Source organism: Cyrtonyx montezumae, unplaced genomic scaffold, assembly GCF_038088225.1.
Source record: "Cyrtonyx montezumae isolate F1298 unplaced genomic scaffold, pur_monq_1.0 scaffold_19, whole genome shotgun sequence".
Taxonomy (NCBI): domain Eukaryota; kingdom Metazoa; phylum Chordata; class Aves; order Galliformes; family Odontophoridae; genus Cyrtonyx; species Cyrtonyx montezumae.
The window spans coordinates 7780859-7806871 of record NW_027071925.1 but is presented as its reverse complement, the minus strand read 5'-3'; the positions used below and the strand labels follow the sequence as shown (position 1 = coordinate 7806871).

At 47.8% G+C, this 26013-nt stretch overlaps 4 protein-coding genes across 5 annotated transcripts in view; 1 reads left to right on the top strand and 3 right to left on the bottom strand.

Moving 5' to 3' along the window:
• Nucleotides 1-26013, bottom strand: part of TMEM100 (transmembrane protein 100) — a 369211-nt gene that overhangs the window by 248584 nt on the left and 94614 nt on the right. The window lies entirely within an intron of this gene.
• Nucleotides 3133-9669, bottom strand: TRIM25 (tripartite motif containing 25). Its single transcript, XM_065735579.1, has 9 exons — nucleotides 9058-9669; nucleotides 8118-8213; nucleotides 7085-7318; nucleotides 6444-6600; nucleotides 5753-5836; nucleotides 5249-5314; nucleotides 4976-5002; nucleotides 4624-4734; nucleotides 3133-3981 (listed from the first exon to the last, which is right to left on the bottom strand). Exons 1-9 carry the CDS (start codon nucleotides 9667-9669, stop codon nucleotides 3449-3451), a joined length of 1920 nt encoding a protein of 639 aa, XP_065591651.1. The 3' UTR covers nucleotides 3133-3448.
• On the bottom strand, nucleotides 10570-15974 carry COIL (coilin). Its single transcript, XM_065735537.1, has 7 exons — nucleotides 15720-15974; nucleotides 14510-15635; nucleotides 13277-13363; nucleotides 13073-13120; nucleotides 12407-12482; nucleotides 11492-11580; nucleotides 10570-11031 (listed from the first exon to the last, which is right to left on the bottom strand). The coding sequence occupies exons 1-7, from the start codon at nucleotides 15968-15970 to the stop codon at nucleotides 10942-10944; spliced, it is 1767 nt and encodes a 588-aa protein (XP_065591609.1). The 5' UTR covers nucleotides 15971-15974; the 3' UTR covers nucleotides 10570-10941.
• Nucleotides 15792-25256, top strand: SCPEP1 (serine carboxypeptidase 1). Of its 2 annotated transcripts, none has more exons than XM_065735548.1 (13): nucleotides 15792-15844; nucleotides 16406-16530; nucleotides 17086-17175; nucleotides 17971-18126; nucleotides 18548-18622; nucleotides 18822-18894; nucleotides 19701-19738; nucleotides 19930-20058; nucleotides 21124-21208; nucleotides 21946-22059; nucleotides 22661-22798; nucleotides 24220-24383; nucleotides 24505-25256. In XM_065735548.1, the coding sequence occupies exons 2-13, from the start codon at nucleotides 16468-16470 to the stop codon at nucleotides 24568-24570; spliced, it is 1191 nt and encodes a 396-aa protein (XP_065591620.1). In that variant the 5' UTR covers nucleotides 15792-15844; nucleotides 16406-16467; the 3' UTR covers nucleotides 24571-25256. The 2 variants fall into 2 exon arrangements, with proteins under 2 accessions (XP_065591620.1, XP_065591619.1); XM_065735547.1 differs by lacking the exon at nucleotides 15792-15844 and adding an exon at nucleotides 16093-16173.

Genomic DNA, 26013 nt, shown 5'->3' with positions numbered 1-26013 from the left:
TGTGTGCTCGTAGTGCTGTGTGGACACACAGTGAGTGATGCTGCAGCTTTCCATAAAGCTCCACTTTGTTTGCAGTGGTGCTGAGGCAGGTGGTGCTGGCGTTGACCTGTGAACCAGGGAAGGGTTCTCACACCTCATCGGGTAAGGGTAATGTGTGCTATTTTCTGGGCGAGGTTCTGTCTCTAAAAAGCCGCACCCTCAGTGCAGTCACAGTGCTCCACCGGGTCCTGTTCCCCACGGGAACAGAAGTGAAACCGAAACCCTTTGTGTGTAGCCAGCTGTGTCAGCCTGAGCTGACTTCAGAGGGCTCTGTGCAGGAACATCAGCTCTGTCTCCTCCACAGAGCATTGCAACTCCAGGTGTGAAAGGACTGACTGCTCCGGAGTTTCCTAGTGAGCTGTTTTGTTGTCCTGATGTCTGTACTGTATTTATCTGTGGTCTGAAGCGTGTGGATTAAAGTATTTAAACTCAGCCTTTCCTGTTTCTCACTATCCACAGAAGCAAAGCCCAGTTCTGGGCTGTGTGGTGCACGTCCCCTTGCAGGCCAAGCCAACATCGTCTGTGTGTCTTTTAAACCACCCCTCTGCTCAGTTCTTAACACATCACCTTCCTCCAGTGAACCTGAAAAGGTTTCTGTGGCTCCATCCATCGGAGGGCTGCCCACCCCACGCAGCCAGCACACAGCTCCCAGGAAGGAGCTGGGATGGTTCACCCTCAGAGCAGAGGACAGCTCAGCCCGCCTCCCCCCTCACTGAGTCACACAGTGAGAGACCACTTGTTTGAACACAACAGTATCTTTATTTCTGCTTTCCTACTGCTCGCTCCGAGCACAGAACAAAGCCTTCAGAGCCAGGGCTTACAGGTAATGCTGTTTCACTTTCAAACAAAGCAAGAGCGGAAGCGATGTACAACAGCCACCGCTGCACGGCCGCAACACAGACAGCATCCAGTGCGTGCTGCCCTCATGAGTACACCCAGCTGTGCCACCAAGCATCTTGGGTACACAGCAAAGCTCACGCTGAGTAAAACCACCCTCATCTGAACCGTTAGTTATGCTGTAACTAATATTCCACTCCGATGTTATATCAGCCTCACTGCTTTGATAAATGCAGAGATACCTGATAGCAGTTTTCAGGAGCGTGGCAGCTCAGCTGTACATTTCTCATGTTGTTCCAAATTAGCAGATCCTCATTCTGCCATTTTGGTTCATTTCTGGCACAAAATCAAAGCAAAAAAACAAGAACCCCCCTAGGGCAGTGGCAGGCTTGTTTCAGTGCTCAGGTAAACCAGAACACGTCTCACTGTTACGTGCTGATGTCACATTTAAAGAATCTCTCTTGTCCATCGTGCCAGAATGAGAGCTCTCCTGTCCTGACCTTGAGTGTCACTCCGTCTAAAGAAAGCCCCAAGACTTAGAGGTTAATGCTGACACTCCTTTGATAACAGAAGAGCTGAGCGTCCCCCAGGAGTGCCTTTTTTCCCCATGAAAAAGGGGACTTGGTACTCCTTCAGCACCTCAGCAGATAGGTCTGCAGCCCCATGCCGCGGCCAAGCAGCTCGCTGGACAGGATTTCTCAGCTGAAACTGCTCGTGACCCCATAGCTGGAAATGCGGGAAAAAGAAGTACCGACTGCACTCCCGGTTCCTAACAGGACCCATCCTCCTTCCTCACCTTTCCACGTGTTTTAGTGCAGCTGTGCATTGGAAGGGTGGGACTCCTGAGACAGAAGGACCATTCCAAAGACAGCAGGTGCACTTTTAGATCCAGCATCAATTCCGTACACCAAAGGAATGGAAGTATCAGAATTATGCTATCCTTTGCAAAGTACTACAAGCTTTCAAACCAAGCCTGAATTCCTACAGGTCTCCCTGTAAAACTCTTCAGCTAACATGAAATGCAGACAGAGATTCTTCTGAGCACTGCGACAGTTCCCTTCCGAACTGTCAGCAATAGCTCTGTGCTTCATTTCTCAGCACATATTAAATCCCACTAGAGTCCAAGAATTCTGTCATATGAGCTTCCTTGTCCTTCACGGGGTACTCCAAGAAATTAGAGCTACCACAGTAAGTCCAGAGGCATCACCACGGTACAGGCCCAATAACTGAGATCCTAATACCTTGATTGCCTGCTGATTGTTTTACAGTGGCAATGAAGAAAAGCTGAGGTACAGATTGCTCTGCACTCACTGAGGACTTCTGGCAACATACCACAGCCCAGAGAAGACCAGGAGAATTAAAGATCCATTTCAGAGGAGATGGAAGTGTATTCTCTTTTGTGGTAATTCCCTGTATGCTTCAAAAGATCTACCTGCCTGCCAGCAGGAAAGAGCAAACATCATTCTCCATGAACTGTGCTCCTCAAATCTGAGTCACAGTAACATAACCACCCCGCAGGAAATCCAATCTCTACCAACTAAGCAAATGAAAATATGCCAACAGAGAATATCCTGCTTCATAAAGGAAAAGCTTTATGACAGGAGACCCTGCTTTAAGAGAACAGCACATTTATCCTCCTATGCAAGCCAAAAATACACTCCCTGAACTCCTCAACACAAAAAATACTCCAAAGAGCCTTCACTGTGAGGAGGTGAAGCCCATTCTGGCTCAGAACATGACGTGGAATGCTCCAACCCACAGACTGCTAATGCAGATCCACACTCCTACAACACAGGATATCTTCCTGAGACTCTCTGTGATGTATTCACTGTCATTTATTTCCCACTGATTCTGATACCACGTCTTATCCATCAGCTCTGAAAGTCTCTAATGAGCTTTGTCATAACGATTTTCATTACTTAAGTGTCACCAGACCTGAATTCACCTATTCCAGGAGCTCATTCTGTTCCATCTCAGTGGCAGTTACACACCAAGAGCACATACACTGTAAATCCTGGCTACAAATAACAGCCTCAAATAACAGTAGAGAAGAAGTTCATGCCAAACTGGGAACAACCTCAAAGCCTGAAACATCTTTTCAGGGAATCTCTCCTATTTCTTTCTCAGTCATTGCTACCTGTGAAACACAGTCTTGAAAACTACACCTGGAGATCCTTTTCAACAACTGCAGAATCCACAGCAGCTACTGAAGCCATTTATGCATGGGTTGCATGGTGACTTTGCTTTTGGAAGGACAATATAGTCTTTGCAAATCCTTCCTCTGATTTTTTACTGCTATTGTTTTACTAAGTCACTATACAAAGGCTTTAGCAATGCGGGCTAATATCCTAAACTACTTAAAAGACTCAATAATTTTTATCTAAAAAAAAAGGAAAAACACCAAAACCCAACAGAAAAGAAAAACCCACTGTTTTTGACATTGCTTAGACTAAGACAAGCAAGTAAATAGTTATGAATTCAACGTACGTTTTGTAGCCACAAAGATGAGATGCTGCAAGGAGTTAGTATCTGCATGACAACACCCAGATGAACTATATTACTGTTCCAGACATTATGGTTTCATTTGGCAGAGAGAGAGAACAGTGCCACTGGAAAATAACCAGAAGGCAGGGTACACTGCCTCAGTAAACTGGGCTTTGAATTTATAGATCAAGCTTGGCTTTTCCTCAACAGTCAAGAAAAGCACAAACCCCCCATCACAGTGGAGCAGCACACCGATCTTTGTAGCCTTAGTACTGGGCAAGCACTTTTCAACATCGTTATGCCAGGCTGAAATTTTGGAATTAAACCACTCAATACACCAAGAGCTGCTGTTCCTACCCAGGCGGCTGTCCAGCCCATGCCGGTCCACGGTGCCATAGCAGATGCCAATGCCACAGAAGTTGTTCTTCTGCATTTCCACCTCCCAGTAATGGACGCCTCTCTTGAAGCACTGGAACCCCATCACCTGGGGACAGTCGGTGAAACGCTGAGGGTGGTGGTTGTAATTCAGTGGGGTGTCTGAAACAGACATCTTGGTGTATCTGTCAGACAGAGCCACTTTGATATGAGCTGTGTTGAAATCCAATGTGATGTTAGCAGCATCTACAAAGACAGGAACCAGCGGAAGGTAATAAAGATTGATGCACCTTTGTTTATTCACTCCCACGTAGGCAGCATATTTCTACATCCCTCAGCTCAGCTCTCCTCCACAGTGAAGGCAGCAATAGCTGCTGGGCTGACCTGCAGCTCTGCATCACAGAGCAGGCCGACAGGGATGGGTAAGCATCCTTCCCTCCTACATCCCCACGGGTTTCCCTCACCACCCAAACGTACTCCAGCAGCAGATCTGGCAGTGAAGGGTATACACTGCCCCCATGGGCTCACTCACAGCCTGCACTTAATTCCAAAGAAAAATGTGGTGGGTTTCATTGCATTTCTAGATTTCCTCTAATGCAGTCACTCTGGGAGAAACCAAAGACATTAGTGATAAAATTTCCTTTGCCCTCTGACAAATACCAGGTAAATTTGATTCATCTGGCAAAAGAATCACTTCAAGTACGTTAAACTTCCCATCTCCTTATGCTTCAAAACACGTAACAACTATTTTACAACCTACTAAGGCCATCTACCCAACTAAACCTCCTCAGAAGTCTTTTTGTCAGGTGACCACAAGAGTCACACCTCACCAGTGCGATAAGCACAGGAAGTTCACTTTTAATTGCTGAGTAATGTTTTGTATCTTACACTGCAGAAGCTCCATTCTGGTTTTCTTCACGAAGCTGTTAATAAGTTCTTTTGTTTTAGCAACAGTTGCAGCATTTGGTGCTCCCGTGCTCAGTGCTCCCACGGTCGGTACTGTGTTGACAGAAGAAAAGAGAATTTGGCCATTTGGGAAGAAAGTCCGTACGCTCAGCACAGAACCAGAAAGGTTCAGGTCGGAGTGGACCTCCAGATTTATCAGTATCAGCTCAGGTTGCTCACTGCCTTCTCAAGTTTTATACTTTTTTTATAATATACCACCATTAGCAATCATCTGTTTGCCATTTTAAGAGCAGTCAATGATAATCAGAGCAAACATTTGAATGTCTGAACTTACCAAGTTTAACAGGACTCTTTTTGTCCTCTGGAAAAAAAAGAAAAAGAGAAAAAGTTAACTGTTGGTTTACTCTGTGCCAACTGTAATGTCACCATCGTGGCCCTTCTGAAACGGCAGCAGATAAAGCTGACAATAACACACTGAGGCCACCCATACTGGAATGCTGCACAAGAAACACAATGCACTATTTGCCTCGGTCAGGGGGAGTGGTAGCCTTTCAGGATAAGCAACCCGGCCATCGAGAAGCTGGGACTGCTTCTATTCACTACTTACGGGGATCTGTCTCCTCCAGAAAAGTGGTTTTAGTCGCGGGAGGGACTTTCTCTTTGGGGATACGCTCTTTGAAGAGGAAAAAATACAACACGATTAGCTCATAAGTAGAATTCATTTCATAAAAGTCCATGGAACAAGCAAACGAGATGTTTAGTGCAAGTAATAAATATTCCAGTGCACTGCAAGGCAGAAGAGCAGTGGGGTACTGCAGAAACCAGAGGGTGAGGAGGCTCAGCTTCACTCTGCAGTCCACACTGACACTGCTCCAAGCACACGTGCATGCTGAAGCTAATGCAGCACTGAATGTGTGCAGTTTGCTTCTTCCCAGCTCACACAGCATCCATCACTACACAGCACAAAACAGCCTGCCCTTCCCATGCTCAAGTGCTCATTACACTGAATTGCTCCATCACCACCAGAGCAGAAAGCTCTGAGGTATCTGCTGGAGCTCTGCTTCAATGGTAAAGCCATGGTGAGGAGAGGATGGTGTCCTTGAATACTTACGTTCTGCAGTGGCCTTTTTTTTAACAGCAGGTTTGTTTGGGAAGGGCACCGAAGGGGATTTCATTTTCCCAGGTGTTGGTTTTGCTGCAAGAGCAATATTGCACATTATGGACTGTATTGCCAGGAGTAATGCATGAACAATCTTCTTTTTTAGGTGTGTGATTAGAACTTAAGTGACACCTGGCAGAAATGGAGCTGTATGGGAGTTACCCGTGCCCCAGTTCAGAAGATATATTTGCTTACCTCAGGAAGTAGGGCTTTATTCTACAAAACTGACATCATTAGTACCTTTACAATTGTTTAACCGTACTTCTATCACTCTGAAGGCATTTTCCATCCCCCTCTTAAATCTATATCCTGACTGCATCCAACCCTACTACATAATAAAAATGTAAATCGCCTGAAAAAACAAAGCCCAGGCTGTGCCAGAGGAGCATAGGATCACAATACTCCTAACTTATCCAAGAACAGATAAAAGTAAGAGACACTGGCACATATTGTTCTCATACAGTTCAGCCCAGACCACACATTTCTGTTAGGAAGTGGAGGATCATGAAGGTTGGAAGACACAGCGTGTACTGATCAGCTCTACTTGCTGCACTAGTTTTTATACTTGGATTGGAGGGGGAATCTCTCTCATGTGAACTCAGAGCTGAGCCATAAAACTCCATTTCCCACAGTGATACGATACCATCCGCTTTCTTCTCCATAGACACATTCACCGTAAGTTTGACAACATCTTTAAGGTTGATGGCGGACTGATAAGCAGCATGTATCATGTTTTGGTCCATTTCAATTGCTGGGACAAAAGCCTCTTTTATTGGTGTTCGTTGCAGTGCTGCTGCCCTCTGAAAGGAGAAATGGGAAATCTCATGTGGACCATCTGGTGCAGAGAAATGCAAGCAGGTTGCTTTAAGTGGGCTGAGTTTTGTGCACGTATCTCAAGTGCAAAAGAACAGAGGTGACAATCAGACAAAGCCATGGCAAAATGTCAGCAGCAACTCAGCAGCCCATGAGCATTAGATCCTGGTACCTGAAGCAATAAGGAAGATCTAGTGGACTGACTCACAGTACAGAGATTGACACCTCACGGAGACCACTGCTCTCCCTCAGCCCTTCTGCACACAGCAGAAACAGTGGCTGAACTGGGGAGAGGTGGAATTGCAGACAGCAGTTTGTTCTTTCACTTGTATGTGTGCACTTATCAGGACATCTTGTTACAGAAGGTCCTTGCACGGGGCTGCACTATCATCTGGCTAACAGGATTTGGAGAGCAGGACTACACATTCTAAAAACCTGAAGAATCAGATTTGTATCTAAAGGACACATTACCTTTAAAAAGAGAACGTCGTCACCTTCGGTCAGTGCCATCTCAATCTGATCTCTCAGAGACTGGATCTCATTCTTCTTATTTCCCAGAACCTTATATATGTAGTCAAACTTATTGCAAACTCTTTTTTCTTCTTCCATAATTACTTTCAAGGTCTGGTTTTCTTTTTCTTCGATTAAAGCTTTAATTTCCGAAAACTCAGCTCTCAACAAATCTCGCTTTCTGGTGGCTGCCTCCTGAAGCAGAGAACAGACAGAAACTGGTTTTGAATCATTAGAAGGGAAAAGTGCTGCTACTACTACAAGAAAAAAAAAAAAACTATTTGGGAAGTGTGTAAACTTCAATTACTCAAAACTGGCAATAGGAAAGCTGTGTATTTCTATGTAGTGTGGAAAGAAAAATCATTTACTCCTAAGAAATTAAGACAGTTCTGTGTCAAAATCTCTTCTGAGGGGCTGGGCCGCCTCGTGCTTAGAAAACCTGGAAGCAGACAGTGCTCATCGCCAGCAGCTCTGACACTCCTGCAGTTCTTGCTGCCTCAGATTGTGCCTGGCAGCATCTCTGATCAACACAGAGTTAATCCTGATCCTCCAGGTGAAGGGATACTGCCCCGGCAGCTTTGCAGCCTCCACCAGGCAGCTCAGAGAGGATGGCACAAGGGAGAAGTTCCCAGCACAGCACAACCCCCACGCTGGGTGTGAGCAGGGTGAGGCTGTGCTGATTTATGGCAATGAGCTCTCCCAGATTCCTGCTGCAGTGCAGCTGTTACCGTTCACTTGGGCTGCACAGATGCACGCTTTCTGGTGCAATGGGAATGGATGGGTTTATCCCAGTTAGGGCTCAGGTAACTCCCGTGGAGGTGAGAACCACCCCTGCGAGGAGCTTGTGTTTGCTCCCATCTCTGGGAGCTGCCTGGCTCTGCCAAAAATGTTTTTTTTTTCCTGGCAACACAGCCTCGGTAGCACCAGTACTGCCACAAGAGTACAACCAACAACATCCAGGAGCCAGCACACGCCAGGCAGCGATGGCACTTACAGCAGCTTGACTTTGGAACGATTTCACAGAGCTCATGGCTTGCACGGATCTTTCACTCTGGCTGTGCAGCTCTGCCAACCTCTTCTTCAGTGCTGACTGCGAGACAGGAAACCAAAGAGCAGTTTAGAAAAGGCATTGCCATGCTGTCAGTCAGGTCATGGTTACTGGAGCAGGAATCACAGTTACAGAGGTCCAGATGAAACCCACTGCTCCTTAAGGCTTACAGAAGGTAGCAGTGCTCTCCTGCACGCACCCCCACCTTCCCCCAAAGCAAGATGGGCGTCCCCGAGTCCTCCTGATAAGGGAGAGGGCTTTCATCAGCAGAGCAGCTCCCAGCACTGAAAATAAACTTTGCTTTAGCTCTTAGACTGGACTTTGAGCACTAGGTAAATACTGCTGTTTACCCCTCATTTCAACGGAGTATTTTATTTCTCAGATGTGAGAGGGCCAAAGCAAAGTCAGGCTGAACCTGGGGTCATCTGCACTTCCCATATCCACTACTGTCTGATCTTCAGCTGTGAAATAACAGCAGTCTGGTTTCCCTCCCTGCTGCCCCTCAGAGAACGGCTCCCGGCTCAGTTTGCTTGTGATAGAGATCTCCCTAAGCTACTCTGAGGATGGGCTGAGTGCTGCAGGACGGCAGCCTGGCCAAGCAGTGCCGGGATCAGCGAGGCACAGAACAGGGACCGCACTCAGCACTGCTTTGTGCTCAGCACCGCCACTGCACTGTCCCGGTCCTGGGAGCACGAGCACGGCCATGGAGAGAAGGAAAACACACGCAGCAGAGCTGGAGACGTACTCAGACACACGCTGGAGGGCAGGCAGCTGTGTGCCAAGGCCAGGCACAGGACTGCAGCCCAGCTCGGGCTCCCAGCACCGCTGCCCGCGGCCCCGCAGTTCCACCATCACCCAGGGGACGTCTCCGGAGCACCGTGCTCACCTCGGCTTTGGCTTTGGCTTGCTGCAGCGGGCTGGTGTAGCACAGCTTGTGGCTCAGCAGGCACAGCGAGCAGATGCAGCAGTTGTGCTGGCTGCAGAAGAACTCGAAGAGCTTGTTGTGCTGCGGGCACTTCCTCTGCTGCAGGTCCCGCACGGGTGGGCACAGCTGGTGGTCGCGGAAAGCCGGGCTGTCGTGGTGCGGCCGCAGGTGCTCGGCACAGAAGGAAGCCATGCAGGTGAGGCAGGTCCGCGTGGCAGCCGCCTGCAGACAGCTGTCACAATAGATGGGGGCTGCCGCCTCCTGCTCTTCCTCCTCGCGCTCATCATCCTCCCTGCCGTCCCCGGCCCCGCTGCCGTGCAGCTGCTCCACCACCCTGCACAGCACCGTGTTCTTGCGGAGCTGCGGCCGCTCCGGGAAGGCGGTGCGGCACTGCGGGCAGCTGAAGTCCCGCACCTGGTCGGCCCAGGTGAGCTCCAGGCACGAGGCGCAGAAGTTGTGGCCGCAGGGCACCGTCACGGGGACGCTGAAGAGGCAGAGGCAGATGGAGCACGTCAGCTCCTCCTCCAGCGCCGTCAGGTTGGGCTCCGACGGAGCCCTACTCAACGCCGCCATCCTCCCGCAGCAGCCGAAGAAACGAAAGTTGGGCTGAGGCTTTCCGGAAACCTGCGTGGCATTTCCCCGCCTCGAGGGAGGTCCGCGGGCGGCCCCAACGCGGGGCTCGGGGCTCGGGGCTGAGCCCGGCCACGGGAGCGGGCGGGGCGGGCACCGGGGACGGGACGGGGCGGCTCTGAGCCGCGTGCCGCCGCGGGACCACCGACGGCTGCCACGGAGCGGCGGTTCGGGGCCGCGCGGAGGTGGTCCGGGCACTGCCCCGCCCGAGCCGAGCGGGATGCGGCCCCGACGGGCGCCGGGGCGGGCGGTGGTGGCCGAGAGCCCGTTACTGCCGGTGCCGTGCGCGGGCGGAGGACACCCGACGTGTTTTCCTATTGTGTTGTGAATCCTGGGGGGGCTTTGCTTTTAACTCAAGTCAGCAAAGTGAGTCAGGAGACCGAGAACGGCACCGCGGGGCTCGGGAGATGCGGGGCCGTCCGTCACCGCCGAGAGCTTTCCCGGCATACACGGCTGCCGAACTGTGCTGAGCGGCTTCTCGGGTGTCTGCTGTGCCCAGGCGCGGTTTTCTCGTTTTGTTTTGAGCAAAGTCAGCACGGACACTTCAGCACTGAAAGGGCAAAAGGGTTCGCTACGAAGGTTTTCAGAGCCTACTCAGGTTAACGCACTGGGACACTGTTTTGTCTGGGATTCCCTTCTCCTCCACGGGCTCCAGGCAGAAATCTGTCACAGACACTGCTTATCTTCCTCTCGAAATTACAGAAACTTAAAATCCTCAAGTTTTCTTGATGCTTTCAGGTGAACCCTGTACATACTGTGAGGTCCTGGCATTTGTGTCGTGCTCTGCAGTAGAGGAAGAGTCATGAACATCAATATCATTTATTTTTTTTTAATGGTAGTTTTTAATTATCCTTACAGCATGCTATACCTCTGTATAGCAGTTATACGGCTCCACACGAAACAAGACATAGCAGCAGAGCTCCCAACACAGTACAAGGTCGTATTTCATATTTTCTATCAAACCATTCTAGTTTTGCAGCTCACAGAAGTTGAATACAAAAACTGTTACTAAGATTCTATTAAAACAAACCAAATCTATGTTAAATCCATCGTACACAAAGCGTTCTGGTATTAACATAAAACCAGATCTTAAGAAAAGAGTGTTTATTTTAACACCATTTATGAAAAATAACCACCAGTGCATCTGCTGCCCTCAGAACTAAAGGCAGTTTGTCACAAAACAAGTCCATACACGTATTTCCACGTCGTCACATCTCACACTGCTCCATTTTCAGTGCCTGATCCGTTCACTGGAGGCTCAACAATCAACCTGGGCTCGATCAGCGACTCCCAACTCTCAGTTATCTGGAAGCAAAATACAGACAGTACTCAGCATGTACAAGGTGCACAGGCAGGTGCAGTTCCTTCTGCATTACACTCCGTTTGGACGTGAACAGCAGCACTGCAGAACAAAGATCACGGGGTCATTCCTCCCACTCAGTGATCTGAATCAACCTCAACCTGCTGAAGTGCACATAGGAAAACCTCATGAGTCACCTGTAAGGGCTCCATCTGCACACAATGGTGCTTCTGAGCCAGAAAGTTACACACACCAGTGACTTTTTGAATGTAGTTAATTGAAACAATACACAAGGACGTATTTCCCCGTGATAATTCACGTTCTTATTAGGAAGGATCGATTCTTTTTGCTTTCATTTACTTTAATCAAATGCATCACTATGAAAGGTCAGAAATGAACGCAGTAAAGCAGGGAAACGTGTCAGCAAAACCACACGGTGGCCTTCAAAGCAAGGCAGGCACATACCTTGGTGTCCTGAGGAACAGCATACTCTATCAGCTCGGCCCCATCTGCAGACTGGTAAACCAGATCAAACTTCCCTGGCTCTTTAGCAACTTTTTAAAACAAAGCAAAAAAACCCGACTTGGTTAACTATAAACAGAAAGCAAAAGGTTTACATTTTTACCATATTTGTAAAGCTAGCAAGCACAGTTGGATGCATGGGGGTTATGTTTGTTTACTGGATGTGGTTTTTGGTGCAGGGATTACTCTAAGCAGCTGCAATCTTTGAGGCTTCACCACGGCCATAAAGTCACCCTGCACGTATCCTTTATCGTGGCAGTATCAGTACCTCGCCTTATCAGCCTGCCTGGGATGAGCTCCCTGAGCATCTTTGGAATTGCAAACATCCCAGCAGTGCTTAGAGCTCTAACAGAATCTGACAGCAACTGAATTCTGCACCAAAGGTGAGTGATAATCTAATGAAACCACGCTCACCAGCAACAGTACGCTGCCTGAATGTGAGAAGATGCTCTGACCATGACTCATTCCTGCCCGTACAAAGGTCAGCAGTTGCACACACAGTGCTGCAGCAGTCACTGCACGGACTCCTTGCACACCCACTGGAGACAGCAGCTTCACAAACAGCACTGCAGCCTAACATTTTCTCTGATGTCAGTCAGGAAATGACACAGCAATGGGGGATGAGATGGCAGCTGGACACATTTCATTTTGCAAGCATTATATGAGCATCTTAAAGACTAGCAAGGTCACCACTTCCCAACTTAAATAGACTTCTTAGGGAAAGAGTGAGGAGGGGAGAGGAAGGTTAAGAAAGAAGCTGAGGAAATGATACACGCTCCCAAAACAGGCAATGTGCCTCGCTCTAGCTGTTCCCCAAGTGATGCACAAAACAAGCATTCAGTGTCCCAGGGCACATACCTTGGCTTGCGGATGAGGAAAGGATCTCAAGCTCAATCTGCTTTTTATCAGCATTCCAACTGATTATTCTCCCCTCCTTCACAAGGCAATGAGAAAAGAATCAGATAGGATGAACTTCAGCACTGGATAACTACTCCACCTTACAACCACTCTGATACTCAGTTACAATTACAGGAAATATGTGTTTGTTCATTTTTCTCTATGTATATACATAAAATCTACAAGCTATTCAAATTAAGCAATCTGCAGTTCCTGGCATAGATAAACTCGTGACATTGTCACTGTCCCTGCAGTAGTTTAAGTCACAACCTTCCTAGAAACCAAGTTATTCCAAGTAGGTGCCGAATTTTACTTTTGTCTTGACTTTAAAGAGTGAAGTACTCAAAGATAGCTACAGTTTTCTCCTTGAAAGCCTGCACTTGTCACCTCTAACATGCTAATGATCATTAATAATATTCTAATACTGTTTGTTCATTCTGCTTTTGAAGTAACTGCTACACCTTTCACATTTTCAGTTAGCTTCAGGTTTTGAGTTTTGATTTTACTGTTGCACCAGGAGTGACATGAGAGATAGGAAGAAAAAACACTATATAGCCTCAGAATACTTAAGTCTTACCTCACGTAATAGATTTTTCAGTGAATTAAGGACGGAAGGAAAAGCCATACCTTATAGGATGAAACTTCAGGACTGTAGTTTTCATTTAGTTCCAAGCGCTGTTGAAAGAAACACAAATTAGTGATGCTTCTCCTGATCCTCTCCCCAGACACAGCTCCTTCAGCAAGAGGGAAGCAAGGCACCAAGGCACCTGTACAAGGCCCAGATGAAACAACACTGACCTACTGACCTTCAGTACTTCAAATGAGCTTTACCTTAAAGGCAATTCTTTGTCCCACTTGTGGTGGGGCAGCTAGAAGTGGCAGTATGCTGTAGTCTCTCTTGGGGGCATCCACAGCATTCTGCAAAACAAACAGTAATCCCATCAATTTCATTATGTGTTAATAAAGAAGATAGTGTTTGTACTGTACAAATTGTAGGGAATTCTGAGAAGAGCAAGGGACATATCTGAGTGCTTCATTTTGAGATATATATAATGCTGTTGTGTTAAAGGGCCACGTCTGAGTGATGCCCAGCCTGGCACTGCAGGTCCGGATGTGTTCGATATATGAACTGTTTTGATTACACAGTCACAAAGCAGATGCCCAGTTTGTCTGGCAGCAATCACACCCTCATTATTCATCTCACAGTGCTCAGTCAGAACTCACACGGATACACCAGTGAGTGCTGCACTTTGTCAGCAACAGATGCACACAGTCTCTGGATTGCTGGTGATAAATTCACTGTCCGCAAAGAACGAATAACAACACAGCCTGGCCACACGTGTGCCAGGCTATACACAACTCTGTAGGAGATTTCTGAGCTCCCCAGGGAAGCCCTCAGCGAAACCAAGTGTGTGAATCTCACCTGTGGGGGGAAGAGGTTTTAAAGGAATAGGGTAAAGAATTCTGAGCGGTGCTCAGTGAGGGGCGGTTGCGCTGTGGGGACGGACGTCTTTTGGGATGGAGGTGTGCTTGGGTATTGTAATGAGTGCATAATGAGCAAAGTTCACCCAACGGATGGCATTTTGTCTGAAGATGACAGACTGTTGGCCCAGGGCAGCACATATGCAGCTTAGTACCACCACGTCCCCATCCAGGTGTTGCTCTTAGAGTCGGTAACATCAGCTTTCCTGATGTTGCCCACACCACCACGTGGGCGCCCAGGGAACTGCTGTGGATCACAGGACACAGCTGCAGAGGCTCTGCTGCCCCCAGTGCCATCTGCTGGTGTATCAGCTGTGCTCTGCTTTACACCCCCGTGAACAACGCTTCATTTCCAAGTTGCCTACAGCCGTTATTCCACAAAAACCATCACTTAAAGATTGCTTCATAAACGCTCCCACAGGGTATATTCCACGAGCATCAGATTTACTGAGTCCACGTCCATCAGCCTTTACCTTATTTACCTATTTCAGCTTTTCTGAAGTCCTCCCACGCCGTACAATTTTTGTACAGCTAAAGCTGTGAGAGAGAGAGAGGCAATCAATGACTGCGTAAGTCACTCACCTGGACAGGAACGGAAGTGTTCGGCACAGCTTCGTGTAACTGCCTCTGTTTCTGACCTTCGTTGCTGTAGCTATAGAAGAAACCAGGGCTTTCTCCTCTGCCCCGGCCCCTCATCATCCCCCGGAACCCACGGCCCCTCGGTCCTCTCCAGAAGAGACCCCCACCCACTGCACGCCCCCTCCCACGCCCTGGGCCGGCAGCCGGCCCTTGGATACCGGCTGGTGACTGTCTGGAACCGTTTCCTGCTATGGAATTACTCAGTGCAGCGTTGGCTGAGGGCTTTTTAATGACGAACGTTTCCGAATCAGAACTGTCAGACTCGGAGGAGGAGGTCCTGGCTTTGGGAGCACCAGTGACACCAGTCTGCACCGCTGCCGCGGTGCCGCTCGGTGCCGGCGCCGCTCTTCCATCCTCTGAACTCGAGTCTGAATCTGAACTGGAGGACCGCGGCTTGGCAGCGTGTTTACTAACTGCAGCCTTACTGCAACGTCCAGCATTAGCCACCTGATTACGGACAGCAGTCACAGCAGCCTGGGCTTTGTCCCCGGGAAGCGCTGCGGCTGCGGGGCTGCGGGATGATTTACTCTGCTTTGTGTTCGCGTCGCTGCTGCCGCTGTCGGACGACGTGCTGGAGGACCCCGACGTTCCCACCCCGTTGTGCCGGGCCTCTGCTGTCAGATGTCTGGAGGTGCTCTTGGCAGGCTTCAGAGCAGGGCTGCCATGCTGATGCCCACGGGCCGGCTTTGCGGCACAGCCCGCTGCCCGCCTGCCCTGCTTTGCTTTGGTCACCGTCTGCTCCTCCATCTCTGCATTCCGGAGCTTTGGGGCGGCACTGCCCTCCTTCCCTTCGGGGACTCTGCTTCTCCCACTGTTTTCTTCCCTTCTCTTTCTCTTTTTGGACTTCTTCCGAGTGTCAGACGCATCCCCAGCGCTGTCCTCTCCATCGGAGGAGCACTCCGGGTTACGCTGCTTCTTCTTCCTCTCCCTTTCGCGTCTTTCTTCCCCGCTCCCGGAGAGCCCTCGCTCTTTCCGCCTTCGTTTGTGCCTTTTTTTGCCATCTTTTGCCGCGTGCAAGTCACCGCCCGCCTCTTCGCAGTCCTCCGCCAAGATCTCCTCCAGCGTCACTCTGCCGAGACCCAAACAGACGGCGCTCAGCGGCGCTCAGCACCGCCCCGTCCCCCCCCGTTCCCGTCCCCCCCCCCCGCCGTACCGCAGCGCATCGTTGTCCCGCACGAGTCGCGCGCTCTCGGTGGGCGGCAGCAGCGCTCCGTCCAAGAAGAGGCTGAGACGGGAGCGGCGGCTGAAGCCGAAGCGGTGGCGGATGATGCTGAGCAGGTCGGTGACCAGGCGCGCCTGGCCGGGCTCCAGCAGCAGCCAGCACAGCGAGCAGCCCGGGCTGCCCGGCGGCGGGAAGTCGAAGTGCAACCGCAGCCGCACCGGAGCACCGGAGGCGGCCGCCATCTCGGGAGAGGGGGGAGGGGCGGCGGGAGGGGGCGGGGTTGAGATGGGAGTGGAGAGGGTGGGGGGGGGGGGGGACGGAGCCCCGCGTGGGACAAAAGAGGCGGGCGGGGACGGGAGGGCCCGGAGCTGCGGGAGAGCGGCGGGCGGGATGGGCGCGCTGCGTGCCGCCGTGGGGCTGGCGCTGCTCGCGGCGATGGCTGCAGGTACGGGCGGGGCGGTTCCGAGCGCGGTTCCGTCGAGCACCGCCCCGTAGGGCCGCGCGGGGTCGCGGTGCGGCGCCGGAGGTCCGCGCTGAGTCAGATCCCGGCGGTCTTCGTTCGTGGCCGCGGGCGGGGGTCGGGGAGCGTTTCCGTTGCCGCGCGTCTCGTTATGGCTCCCGACGGCTGAAACGCGGCGGCCCGAGCTGCGGCCGCTGACGGTCGCTCTGCTCCGCAGGAGCGGCTCTGAGAACCCCCCGGGAGCTGTGGGGGTACGTTGAGGTCCGCAGCAAGGCGCACATGTTCTGGTGGCTGTACTACGCCGACGGCTCCGCCGCGCTGCCGCTCGTCCTATGGCTGCAGGTGAGTTGTGGGGCTCAGGGGAGCGGCAGCGAGAGGTCTGGGACGGATCCCGGGAGCGAACCAGGGAGGCTGGTTGTATCAGCGCGAGGCCCCGTTCAGTCACAGTTAATAGCAGTTAGTGTGTGCTCTGAGTTCGCCTCCAGATCTGCATCTCAGAGATGAACGTTGGATGTGGCCGCTTGGTTTGCTCCTTTCCCTTCTGTGTTACTATTTCAGAGTGGAAAGCGTGTGCTGCACGTGCTGGTTAAAAAAACAAAGACCCAATGACTCACAAACCTCTCTATTTGCGATTCAGGGAATAGGATAAAAGCTCTCATACAGCACTCAGCATACAGCTCATGAGATGCTTTCACATTTGGGTGTTTTTCTTTCCTCTGAAGCCTTGTGTATGCATGGTGTGAGACGGTGAGGAACACAGCCCTCACTGCAAGTTACTGAGGGGTGCACAGGGCACTTCAGACTTCCCCTCTGTTGTGCTTGCTGTGTTTTGTTCTGTCCTGTATCCCACATCTATGGCATGCTGCTTTCTAACTCAGTCGTGCTCCTTCCCCTTAGGGAGGCCCAGGATCTTCAGGCTGTGGATTTGGGAACTTTGAAGAGATTGGTCCGTTAGACAAAGAACTGAAACCAAGAAATACAACCTGGGTATGGCTGAGTTCTGCTTCTAATTATTGATTGTGAAACTTATTGCCTGTGTAAGCTGGTGATTGCTGGGCTAAAGTGCACGCAACAGTTTTCATTTAAAGTTTAATGGAACTATGATACTTAAAATTGACTAATAACAATGGATTATATCAATAGCTGTGCTGAGAGCTGAAGAGTATTCCTGCTAATTTGTTTTGATGATGTGTAGGCCTCCTTGAATGTGTGAACTGTGAGTGCTGGGGGAAACAGAGGGAGTGGGCAAATTCTGGGGAGATGTTTCTGATCATAGCTTCACTGCTTACAGCCATGAAGGCTTTTCTAGGTGGCTGGTAATTGCAGCTGTCTGCAGAGATAGAGGTTTATGCCACTGGGCTGTGAGCAACCAATAGTTTTAACTACTCAAGAGGAGGCCCCTGGGTCATGTGGGTGTGCTGCCCTTGGATAACTAGGAGTTCTGGGTGCCTTTCCTTTTGCACACTGAGCAAATGGAAAGACCTTGCAGTGTGTTTCTTTTTTTATCTAAGCCTTACTGCTTTGAGCCATCGTGGCATCTCTGTGTGGATCCCTTGGTTTCCTTGGTACACTTGTAACTATACAGCTCAGCACCATCTGCTGGCCTTTGTTGCCTTTGACAGACAGAACTCCCACCTGTGCCATCCTCTGTGTTGGACCAGTTTTTCTGCAGCTTCTTTCAGGATTGGAGATGAGTAGCTGTTAGATTTTTATGCCATCAAAGCTGAAGTTTGCACTGGTGTTCTGAACTGATGTTTCACAGCAGCCTTTCTGCTTGTACAGTTGCAGGCAGCCAGCATCTTGTTTGTGGACAATCCTGTGGGCACTGGATTCAGTTATGTTGAAGACTGCAGCTTGTTTGCCAAGAACCTGTCCACAGTAGTCTCTGATATGATGGTTTTTCTTAAAGAATTCTTCACACACAGAACAGAATTTCAGGTAGGTGATTTGAATTGTCAGTTAGAATCCTCTTTCTTTGCAATTAAACTGATCTCAGAAGGAGTTTAGTGAGCAGGCAGTGTGCAGGTAAAACCACTGTCTGATAGTCTCTGCAGTTCAGAGGTGGCATTGTGAATTGCTGGTTCTCTCACAAGTTAGAATATCAGAAGGTGGTGGTGTTGTCTGTGATCTGAGAAGCACATAGGGTCGTGGCTGTTTCTAGTCCCAAAATACTGAGGAGCCCACTTCAGAACTTGCCTTGGTAATTACACCAGGGTGTTACAGCAACTTAGAACCCAAAATCCTCAGTGTCTGATACTGTAAGGTGAGGAGCCTACTCCTGGGTCCTGTGGGATGTGGGAGATGGCTGGGGGTGTGCTGTCCTCCATCTAACCGGTCGTTGTGTGGTTTCTCTCACCAGAGCACCCCATTCTACATATTTTCTGAGTCTTATGGAGGTAAAATGGCTGCTGGCATTGCTTTAGAGCTGCATAAGGTAAGTAGCTTGGGGATGTAGTTCACTTTTCACTTAGAAGGTGATGTTCTACAAGTACTCTGTCAGAGTAAGACCTATAACCTATTGGTTTTGTGTTGTTTGGGTTTTTTTTTCTGCTTAAAGAAAACTGGTTCTAAGGTCCTGACTATCTCACTAAAATAAAAGCAGGCTTGTTTTTGTTTCTTTTCTTATCCTCAAGGCTGTACAGAAAGGAAGCATAAAGTGCAATTTTGCTGGGGTTGCTCTTGGAGATTCATGGATTTCTCCTCTGGGTATGTTTAAAATTCTTAGACTATCATTGATTTTATTCTTTAGATTATTTAATGGATACCTACAGTCAAATGTCAGCCTTGCCAGAAGTAAATGCCATGTCTAGTGAGTCTGGTATATCAGATCACTGGAAATGCTTCAATATGTCAAGTGGTGATTGAAGTGTCTGCCTCCAGAACTTATCTAAATCTTGAGCAATCTGAGAGCCAAGTCAGTGAGGAGCATAGCTGCACGTGAAGTGGGGTGGCAATGAGAAGTCTGTTCAAATCCCTACAGCCACTCTGGTGACTTGCATTTGAAGTGTGCTCACCAAATGATTTACAACTGAAGTTTTCTCATGTTTTCACAAGGAGACCTTGTGCTGGGGACCTGATGTCCTTGCTGACCTGAAAAGGACAGGGTGTGTGACTGGTGAAGGAGAGAAAACTAGATATTTCTCTGTAATACTCGCAAAAGATCAGTTCAGACTGTCCCTTTTCCCTTGTCAGTTCTGTCCCCATGCTGTACCAATGTGTTGCAATGCTGAGATGAGAGCACTTCAGGAATAAGAATGTTTCTTTTAAACCTAAACATGTTGAAATGTATTATAGCATTTAAGTGATTTTATTGGTTCTCAGGATTAGTAAGGAAACTGCTCCGTGCTGTGCAAGCTTCTGGCAAAATGAGCTGGCCGTACCTCTTTACTGAACAATTCTTTTTGTCACAACCGCTTTTGCTACAGTAAATTAAAAGTAAAAGGAAATCATAAGGCAAAACCTAATGTTTGAAATCTGTTCTGTTGTTGGTTATTTTTTATCATTATTTTTAGATTCTGTGCTGTCTTGGGGACCCTACCTTTATAGCACTGTGAGTACCTTTGTAAACTCTTGGCCTTCTCATGAGATCTCATGCTGCCATGTAGTATAAATGGAGGTTGGCTTTTTTTTTTTTTACATTAACTCTTAGTCAGTATGAAATATCTGATGTATGGAGCCTGCTACTGAGAAATGGATGTGAAATTACATTTAAAGCTGTCCTCTTCTGTGTTTGTCTTCCAGTCTCTCCTTGATGATCATGGTCTAGCAGAGGTGACTACTGTTGCTAAAGAAATAATGGATGCAATAAATAGAAATGAATATGGACTGGCCACTGAGCTCTGGAGTAAGGCTGAAGGTATCATTGAAGAGGTGAGATCTTTGAGCAGCATCAGTAAGTCAGTGTTTGGGAGCACATGAATTCAGGCCTCTGAACTTTGGGTTGATGAGCATCCTCCATTCTCCTGCCAAGTTATTTTCACTGGTATGTGCTTTGTGATAGTGCTGATGTGGAAGAGCTGTTTGCACTGCTGTGATTGCAGGAGGCAGTGGGAAGGGCAACCCACGTGAGCTTTAGTGTGGTTTAGTTTGAGTAAAATTCTGGCTTCCTCAAACTGAACGGCTCATGTGGAGCTGCTTTCTCTCTGGTAACCCTGCACATAGTTGGTGTCACTTCTTACTCTTTGGCAAGAACTTGTGGTTCCCATTTTGAGTTTTTCTTCAAGCCTGCTTGTTTTTCCATTCCAGCTGAGATATCAGTGTAAGGGCACAGGCATTTTACTTCCTGTAGCGTCACTGTTGTGCACTGATTCCTGAGCCATGCCTCCCAATTTCAAAGACTTTCACTTAAATGAAGTAGAGCTAGCTCTAAGAATCTTCCCTGCTGGCAGCATTCACTGTACTTATCCCATGGATATGGACGGTATGCTGTCTGCATTAGAGCTGTCACTTGATGGTTCTTGGACATTTCCAGATGTCAGCAACTCCAGAAGAGGGGTGACAGCTGCCTGTCCCACTGCCTTGAGGAGGCATTTGGGATATCTGAGGGTTGTAGGCTGGGAGGATGTTGAGCAAGAGATGGCATCGGGCTAGACTGGATCTAGCAGAGCAGTGCATTTGAGTGCCTCACCTGGCGTTTCAACTGTCTGAGTAATAGCAGTCTGCAGTCATGCTTGCAGGCTGTAGGGCTTCCTGTAGCTTCACACCCTTTCCAGAGGAGTGGCACAAACCATGTGGACTTGAGAAAATGCTGTACCATTCTCAGAGCAACTGTAGAAGAGTTTGGGTTCTATGAATACCTTCCTGATCTGTAGAAAAGTGTCAGGTCACAGAGTCCTTTCTGCAGGGCTTCCCAACTTCTCCTTTTCAGAAGGGAGTCCGTTAACAAAAGCTTTCAGTTGTGAGGAACAGTGTTACTCAAACCTCTTGTCTTTTCAGAACACAGACAATGTGAACTTTTATAACATCATGACTAAAGATGTTCCAGAAATGAAAACAAACGAACAAGAGAATTTTCATCTTGGTAAGTTATATTTAAGTAGTTGAACTTCTGAGGCTTTATGTTTGCATTAAGATACTGTCAGCTCTGATCATGGAAACAGCCTCAGTTCAGCACACCCTTAAAATGGACCTTTGGATCCAAGGGATGTTGATAGTCTCCTGAGAAGAACTTGATTGCTCTTGCATAAATAGGAACATGGAGCAATCCTTCTATAGATTACACCTCCACCTATACATTCTGCACGGATTACTCCAAGGAAGTGGTTGGTGTAATTGTGACATGGTTTTATGACCTTTAAGTTACTTCCTTTTAATTTCCCATCTATGTAAATAGTCTGGTTCCATGGTGCTTGTGCATTTGTGTAGATGCATAGTTTCTTTCAGGCTCTTTATCTCTGTCCCCATCAGTGGGGGAGGGAATGGTGCAGTTGACTCCCACAAGTAAAACATTACAACTCAAAAATGATTGTTTTGAGATGAATCTATGCCAAGTGGCTAAAGCAGAAGCTGACCTCCTGGGGAAGTGCTGTGATAGCCAGAAGTAAAAATGGGTGGTTGGGTTCTTCCCATATTGTTCCCTAACCTAAATAAAGGTTGGCATCAGAGGATTTTGTAGTAAGAGTCGACAAATTGTTCTCTGTGGTGGTGCATTTTCATTAGAGAGTTTAGCTGTGACTGTAGCACAGGAAAATTACTTATACAGGATGGCTGTCTTAAATGTGCAACTAATCCAAGTATTTTGTCTCTTTTTTTTTTCAGTTAGGCTTTACCAACGTCACGTGAAAAATATGCACAAGAACAACTTAAGTGAATTGATGAATGGACCTATCAGAAAGAAACTAGAAGTTATTCCTGACTGTGTGAAATGGGGAGGTACTTTCCTGTCTGCTAGTGCAGATCTAATGTGTATTATGGCCTTCCTCTGTATTGCAGTCTGAAGGGAGATATTTTATTGTAGTAAGCAGCTACATTAAGTTTTCATTATCCTCCATCCTGAAAAGAGAACTTCCACAAATGAAAATGTAATGAGGAAGGGCTGGTGGCAGACTTAGTTCTGGTTCTACTGCTTCTATTTGTCTTTAGCCAAGCAGCTGAAAGTACAGGGAGCAAAGAGGATCCTCAGTGTCTCAGACAGCTGAATTGTCCTTGCAGTCCTTTGGAGAGAATTTGTCAGTCTTTATCTGCCAGAAATCTGGTGTCATGCAGCAAGGTGTGATGGGGAGAGCATAAAACAGACAGGAAGGCTTAAAAGGACCGACACCAGCACCCTGTATGTGTGTAATGTGAGCCAGAAGCAGCAGTGAGCTCTGGTGTGTGTGTGGCTGCTTCCTGGTTTTCCTAGTTCCTCTGACTGGCTGATTCTTTGTGCTAGGCCTTGCTCTTATACAGCCACGAGCTGTGTTTTGAGGCCCCTGTCCCAGCTTGCAGGTGATGTTCATCAGTTAAAATCTTTCTCCTCTCTGGTTCTATCCAGGTCAGTCCACAAAAGTCTTTGAGAACATGGCTGAGGACTTCATGAGACCTGTCATTGACATTGTTGATCAGCTTTTAGCAGCTGGTGTCAATGTCACAGTCTATAATGGGCAGCTGGATCTCATTGTTGACACCATGGGTAAGAGACTTCTTGACTGGGGTTGTGCACTCACTAATAACATTGGTACTTAGATCTCTTCTGCAAATCTCCTTTGTAACATGGCAGTGCCATCATAAATGAACAGCTCTTAATGTTCATTTTCTCACCCCTGTGTGAGAGAGACAGTTCTTCTACCTCTGTAGCACTGTCAAATGGTTATGCAGTGTTTGGTTTGTTCTTGTTTAAATGAAGCCCCTAAACAGGTCCACCACATTCTTCCAGAGAGGTGAGTATGCTCATTCATTAAGGAAGAATGAGAATAGATCTGAAATACGTGGAGGTTTTTCTCTTGTTCTACATTGATAATCCTGTCCTCCTGGGTGTAAAGGCCATATCCTGCTGCAGATTAAAGCAGGACACAGTTGGTCATCACTGAGCAGCCTACAACAAAGCATGCTGCCAGGTAAGATGCAACAAAGGTTAATTTTTTTAATTAAGGAGGGTGCAATTGGAAAGCAATAACACCTGCTGCTCGGTGAGGTGTCAGCACCTGCCCACTCTGACCACATAAAGGCTTTCTTTGTGCCTTGCTTTTTGCAAGGTGCTGACTTGATGAAGTGACAGTATGGGAGCAGGTTAAGGGTCACTGGAATGCTTTGTGCTGTGAATCTGCCTTCTCTTTCATCTGTCTTTTTGTATTGCAGCAAATAATCTGCAGTTACAGGCTAAGCAAATTCACTGTGTTGTGAAAGGCTTTATTCCTTGGCCCTCTGCTCATTTAGATATTGTTCATGAAGTGCACATGAATGTAGCAGTCAGTAGCTCAGGTATTTAGGCGGTCAAATCACATGAGCTGTTGGTGGTGCTCTGTTTTCATCATGTTTTGAACTAAAATGGAGCTGCAGTTAATGTGTAAATTATTCTAGTAGCTCAGAGGTTTTATCTTTAGCTTGCCTTCTTCCTTTAGTGTCCTGGAATTGGTCTTTCTACTGACTTGACTTCCACCTTCTCCAGCAAGGACATGCAGACGACCTTTCTAGGTTCTTCACACTGTTTGATTGTAACAAATGAAGTAGTAGCCCACGTCAGAAGCCCACCTTCTCATTCTGATTCTTGCTGCAGGGTCTCTAAGGTAGTACATGTTCAACTTGTCTACCCAAGCCTACATTTTTGAGCATTGAGACAGGTGTGTGGAAAGAAATCCAGCTGCTGAGAACACAGGCTGGGAAGGATCAGTGTAGCAGATTGGTACCTAGAAACAGGAAGCAGGATTTCTTTCAGTGAGCTATAAGAAAGCAACCGTGAGCTCTTTTAACATGTGTTCTCACTGTCTGCTTTTTCTCTTCCCCCTCCATTGGTTTGCTTCTACTTGTGCTGAGCCTTAGTAGCTTTTCTAGGTATAGCAATATTGTTTTTAGAATCTGAGCATGTAGAAATGTAACTCCTTTCCTCTCCAACAGGCCAGGAGGCATGGATCCGAAAACTGAAGTGGCCCTGCTTGAAGGAGTTCAGCCAGCGGAGGTGGAAGGCGCTTTACGTGTCTCCAGAATCCACTGATACAGCTGCTTTCTACAAGGCCTATGAGAACTTTGCCTTCTTCTGGATTCTTAAGGCTGGGCACATGGTAAATAAAATACCTGATGGCATAAGATGCATCATTTCCAACAGGAAAACTGAGCGTGCATATGTTCTTGCTGTCATTCTTTACAGCAGCTGCTTACCTTGTGCTCTTATCTCCATTCTAGGTACCATCTGATCAAGGAGAGATGGCCCTGAAAATGGTCAGGATGGTGACCCAACAGAAGCACTAGGGAAGGGAGGCCAGCTGGTATGGCCTTCTGCTGGGTGCCAGTGTTCTTGCAGAATGTGAGTTCCAGAACAAATAAGCTGCAGGATGAACAACTGGTATTTGGACACAGCCTCTCTAATCTTTCTGATGTGTAAAAGCATTTATGGAAGGGCGTATTTCTCCTTGAATAAGCTCTTGCTTTTGAATTTCCAAAGTGTGATTTGCTGCCTTAATACTTTTCATCATGACTCTTCCAAGATAATGCCTGTGTCATAAACAGCTAGCTGTAAGCCTCTGCTTTTGTCTTGGAAGGATTTTGTGCTTTTGTAAAAGAGCTGTCCTCCCTGTTCTGTTTTCTTGTGTGTTTGAACATCAAGACAAAAACTGACTTTTGTCCTGATAGATGAGCTGCTTCTTTCTAAGAGCAAACCTGCTTCATGAGGTTTTTCAGTGTTTCTTTCCTTTGAGTTACCTGGCTGGATTAGAAGCTGCAGATTTGAAGATGCCAGGATGAAAAGACCCACACAAGAGGGTCTGGAGTCCATCTCAGTGAGATGAGATGCCTGAATTGGGATCCACAATTCCTCAGGCTTCCACCACAGCCTCCCTCCAGAGGAGGACTTGATCTCTTTCATCTGCTCATGTTTCTTTGTTTTTATTCACTCTTAATGACCCAAATTTTGTCTTAAACTTAACACCTGAAGCACATCCAGCAGCAATTCCTGCTCTTCCTTTTGCTGAAGGAGGAGCCTTGCTAATACCCAACGTGCAGAAGAGGAATCCTAATGGAGTGAAGCCTCCTACAAGCTCCTGAGCATAGGCTGGCAAGTGGAAAGCAGGATGTTATTGAAACAATAATAGCATGATTCTGAAAGTTTATAGCAGTATTTAAAAGAAGGATATGCAAGCTAGAACCAGTGTTTTTACTACTTTTTCTAGATCTCTTAAGTCTTGCAGAGACTTCTTGTTTTGTGAAGCAATGCTTTTCATACAGAATACTGTTGAGGAGATTTGATTGGACATCATTTGGCCTCTGCTACAGAGCACAGAGTGACTGTTCTTTATTAGTGGCTGGTAGGAAGCATAATAGCTTGCTCCAGCTGTCAGAATCCTAAATAAATAGCAACCTGCCAATTCCTCCTGCAACTAGAACATCATAAAATGTCTGATAACATTGGCTTAGCAGGGACTGAGGCATAGTGATACACAAATGCACATGTAATCACCCAGCAGATGGAGCATTGGCACCTGGTAATTGCTTTCCTCATTCTCTGCTTGAGCTGTGTGTTCATGAGAACTTCAGCACTGCAAATCCATACTTTTTAAACACATCTTAATAAATGCAAGGGGTTCAGTGTAATTTATCTCTTGGGCATTGTCTTGACTTTGCTGTTTGAAAATCTCATCTCTTCTGTTTTGGCTTTTCAGTGTAAAGCCTCTGCAAGTAGGAACAGATGCAGCCTCA

Bases quoted from the DNA above. Each gene is read 5' to 3' on its own strand.
- TRIM25 (XM_065735579.1), bottom strand. From the start codon at position 9,669: ATGGCGGCGTTGAGTAGGGCTCCGTCGGAGCCCAACCTGACGGCGCTG. The intron at 5,003-5,248 runs GTAAGTAGTGAA...TTTTTTTTCCAG, and splicing joins TCTGGAGGAGACAGATCCCC to AGGACAAAAAGAGTCCTGTT. The intron at 3,982-4,623 runs GTAAGATACAAA...CTGTCTTTGTAG, and splicing joins CAGAATGGAGCTTCTGCAGT to ATGCTGCTAACATCACATTG.
- COIL (XM_065735537.1), bottom strand. From the start codon at position 15,970: ATGGCGGCCGCCTCCGGTGCTCCGGTGCGGCTGCGGTTGCACTTCGAC. The intron at 15,636-15,719 runs GTACGGCGGGGG...GGGTCTCGGCAG, and splicing joins CGGGACAACGATGCGCTGCG to AGTGACGCTGGAGGAGATCT. The intron at 12,483-13,072 runs GTATGGCTTTTC...TGCCTTGTGAAG, and splicing joins CTGAAGTTTCATCCTATAAG to GAGGGGAGAATAATCAGTTG.
- SCPEP1 (XM_065735547.1), top strand. From the start codon at position 16,119: ATGGGCGCGCTGCGTGCCGCCGTGGGGCTGGCGCTGCTCGCGGCGATG. The intron at 19,739-19,929 runs GTGAGTACCTTT...TTTGTCTTCCAG, and splicing joins GACCCTACCTTTATAGCACT to TCTCTCCTTGATGATCATGG. The intron at 21,209-21,945 runs GTAAGTTATATT...TTTTTTTTTCAG, and splicing joins ACAAGAGAATTTTCATCTTG to TTAGGCTTTACCAACGTCAC.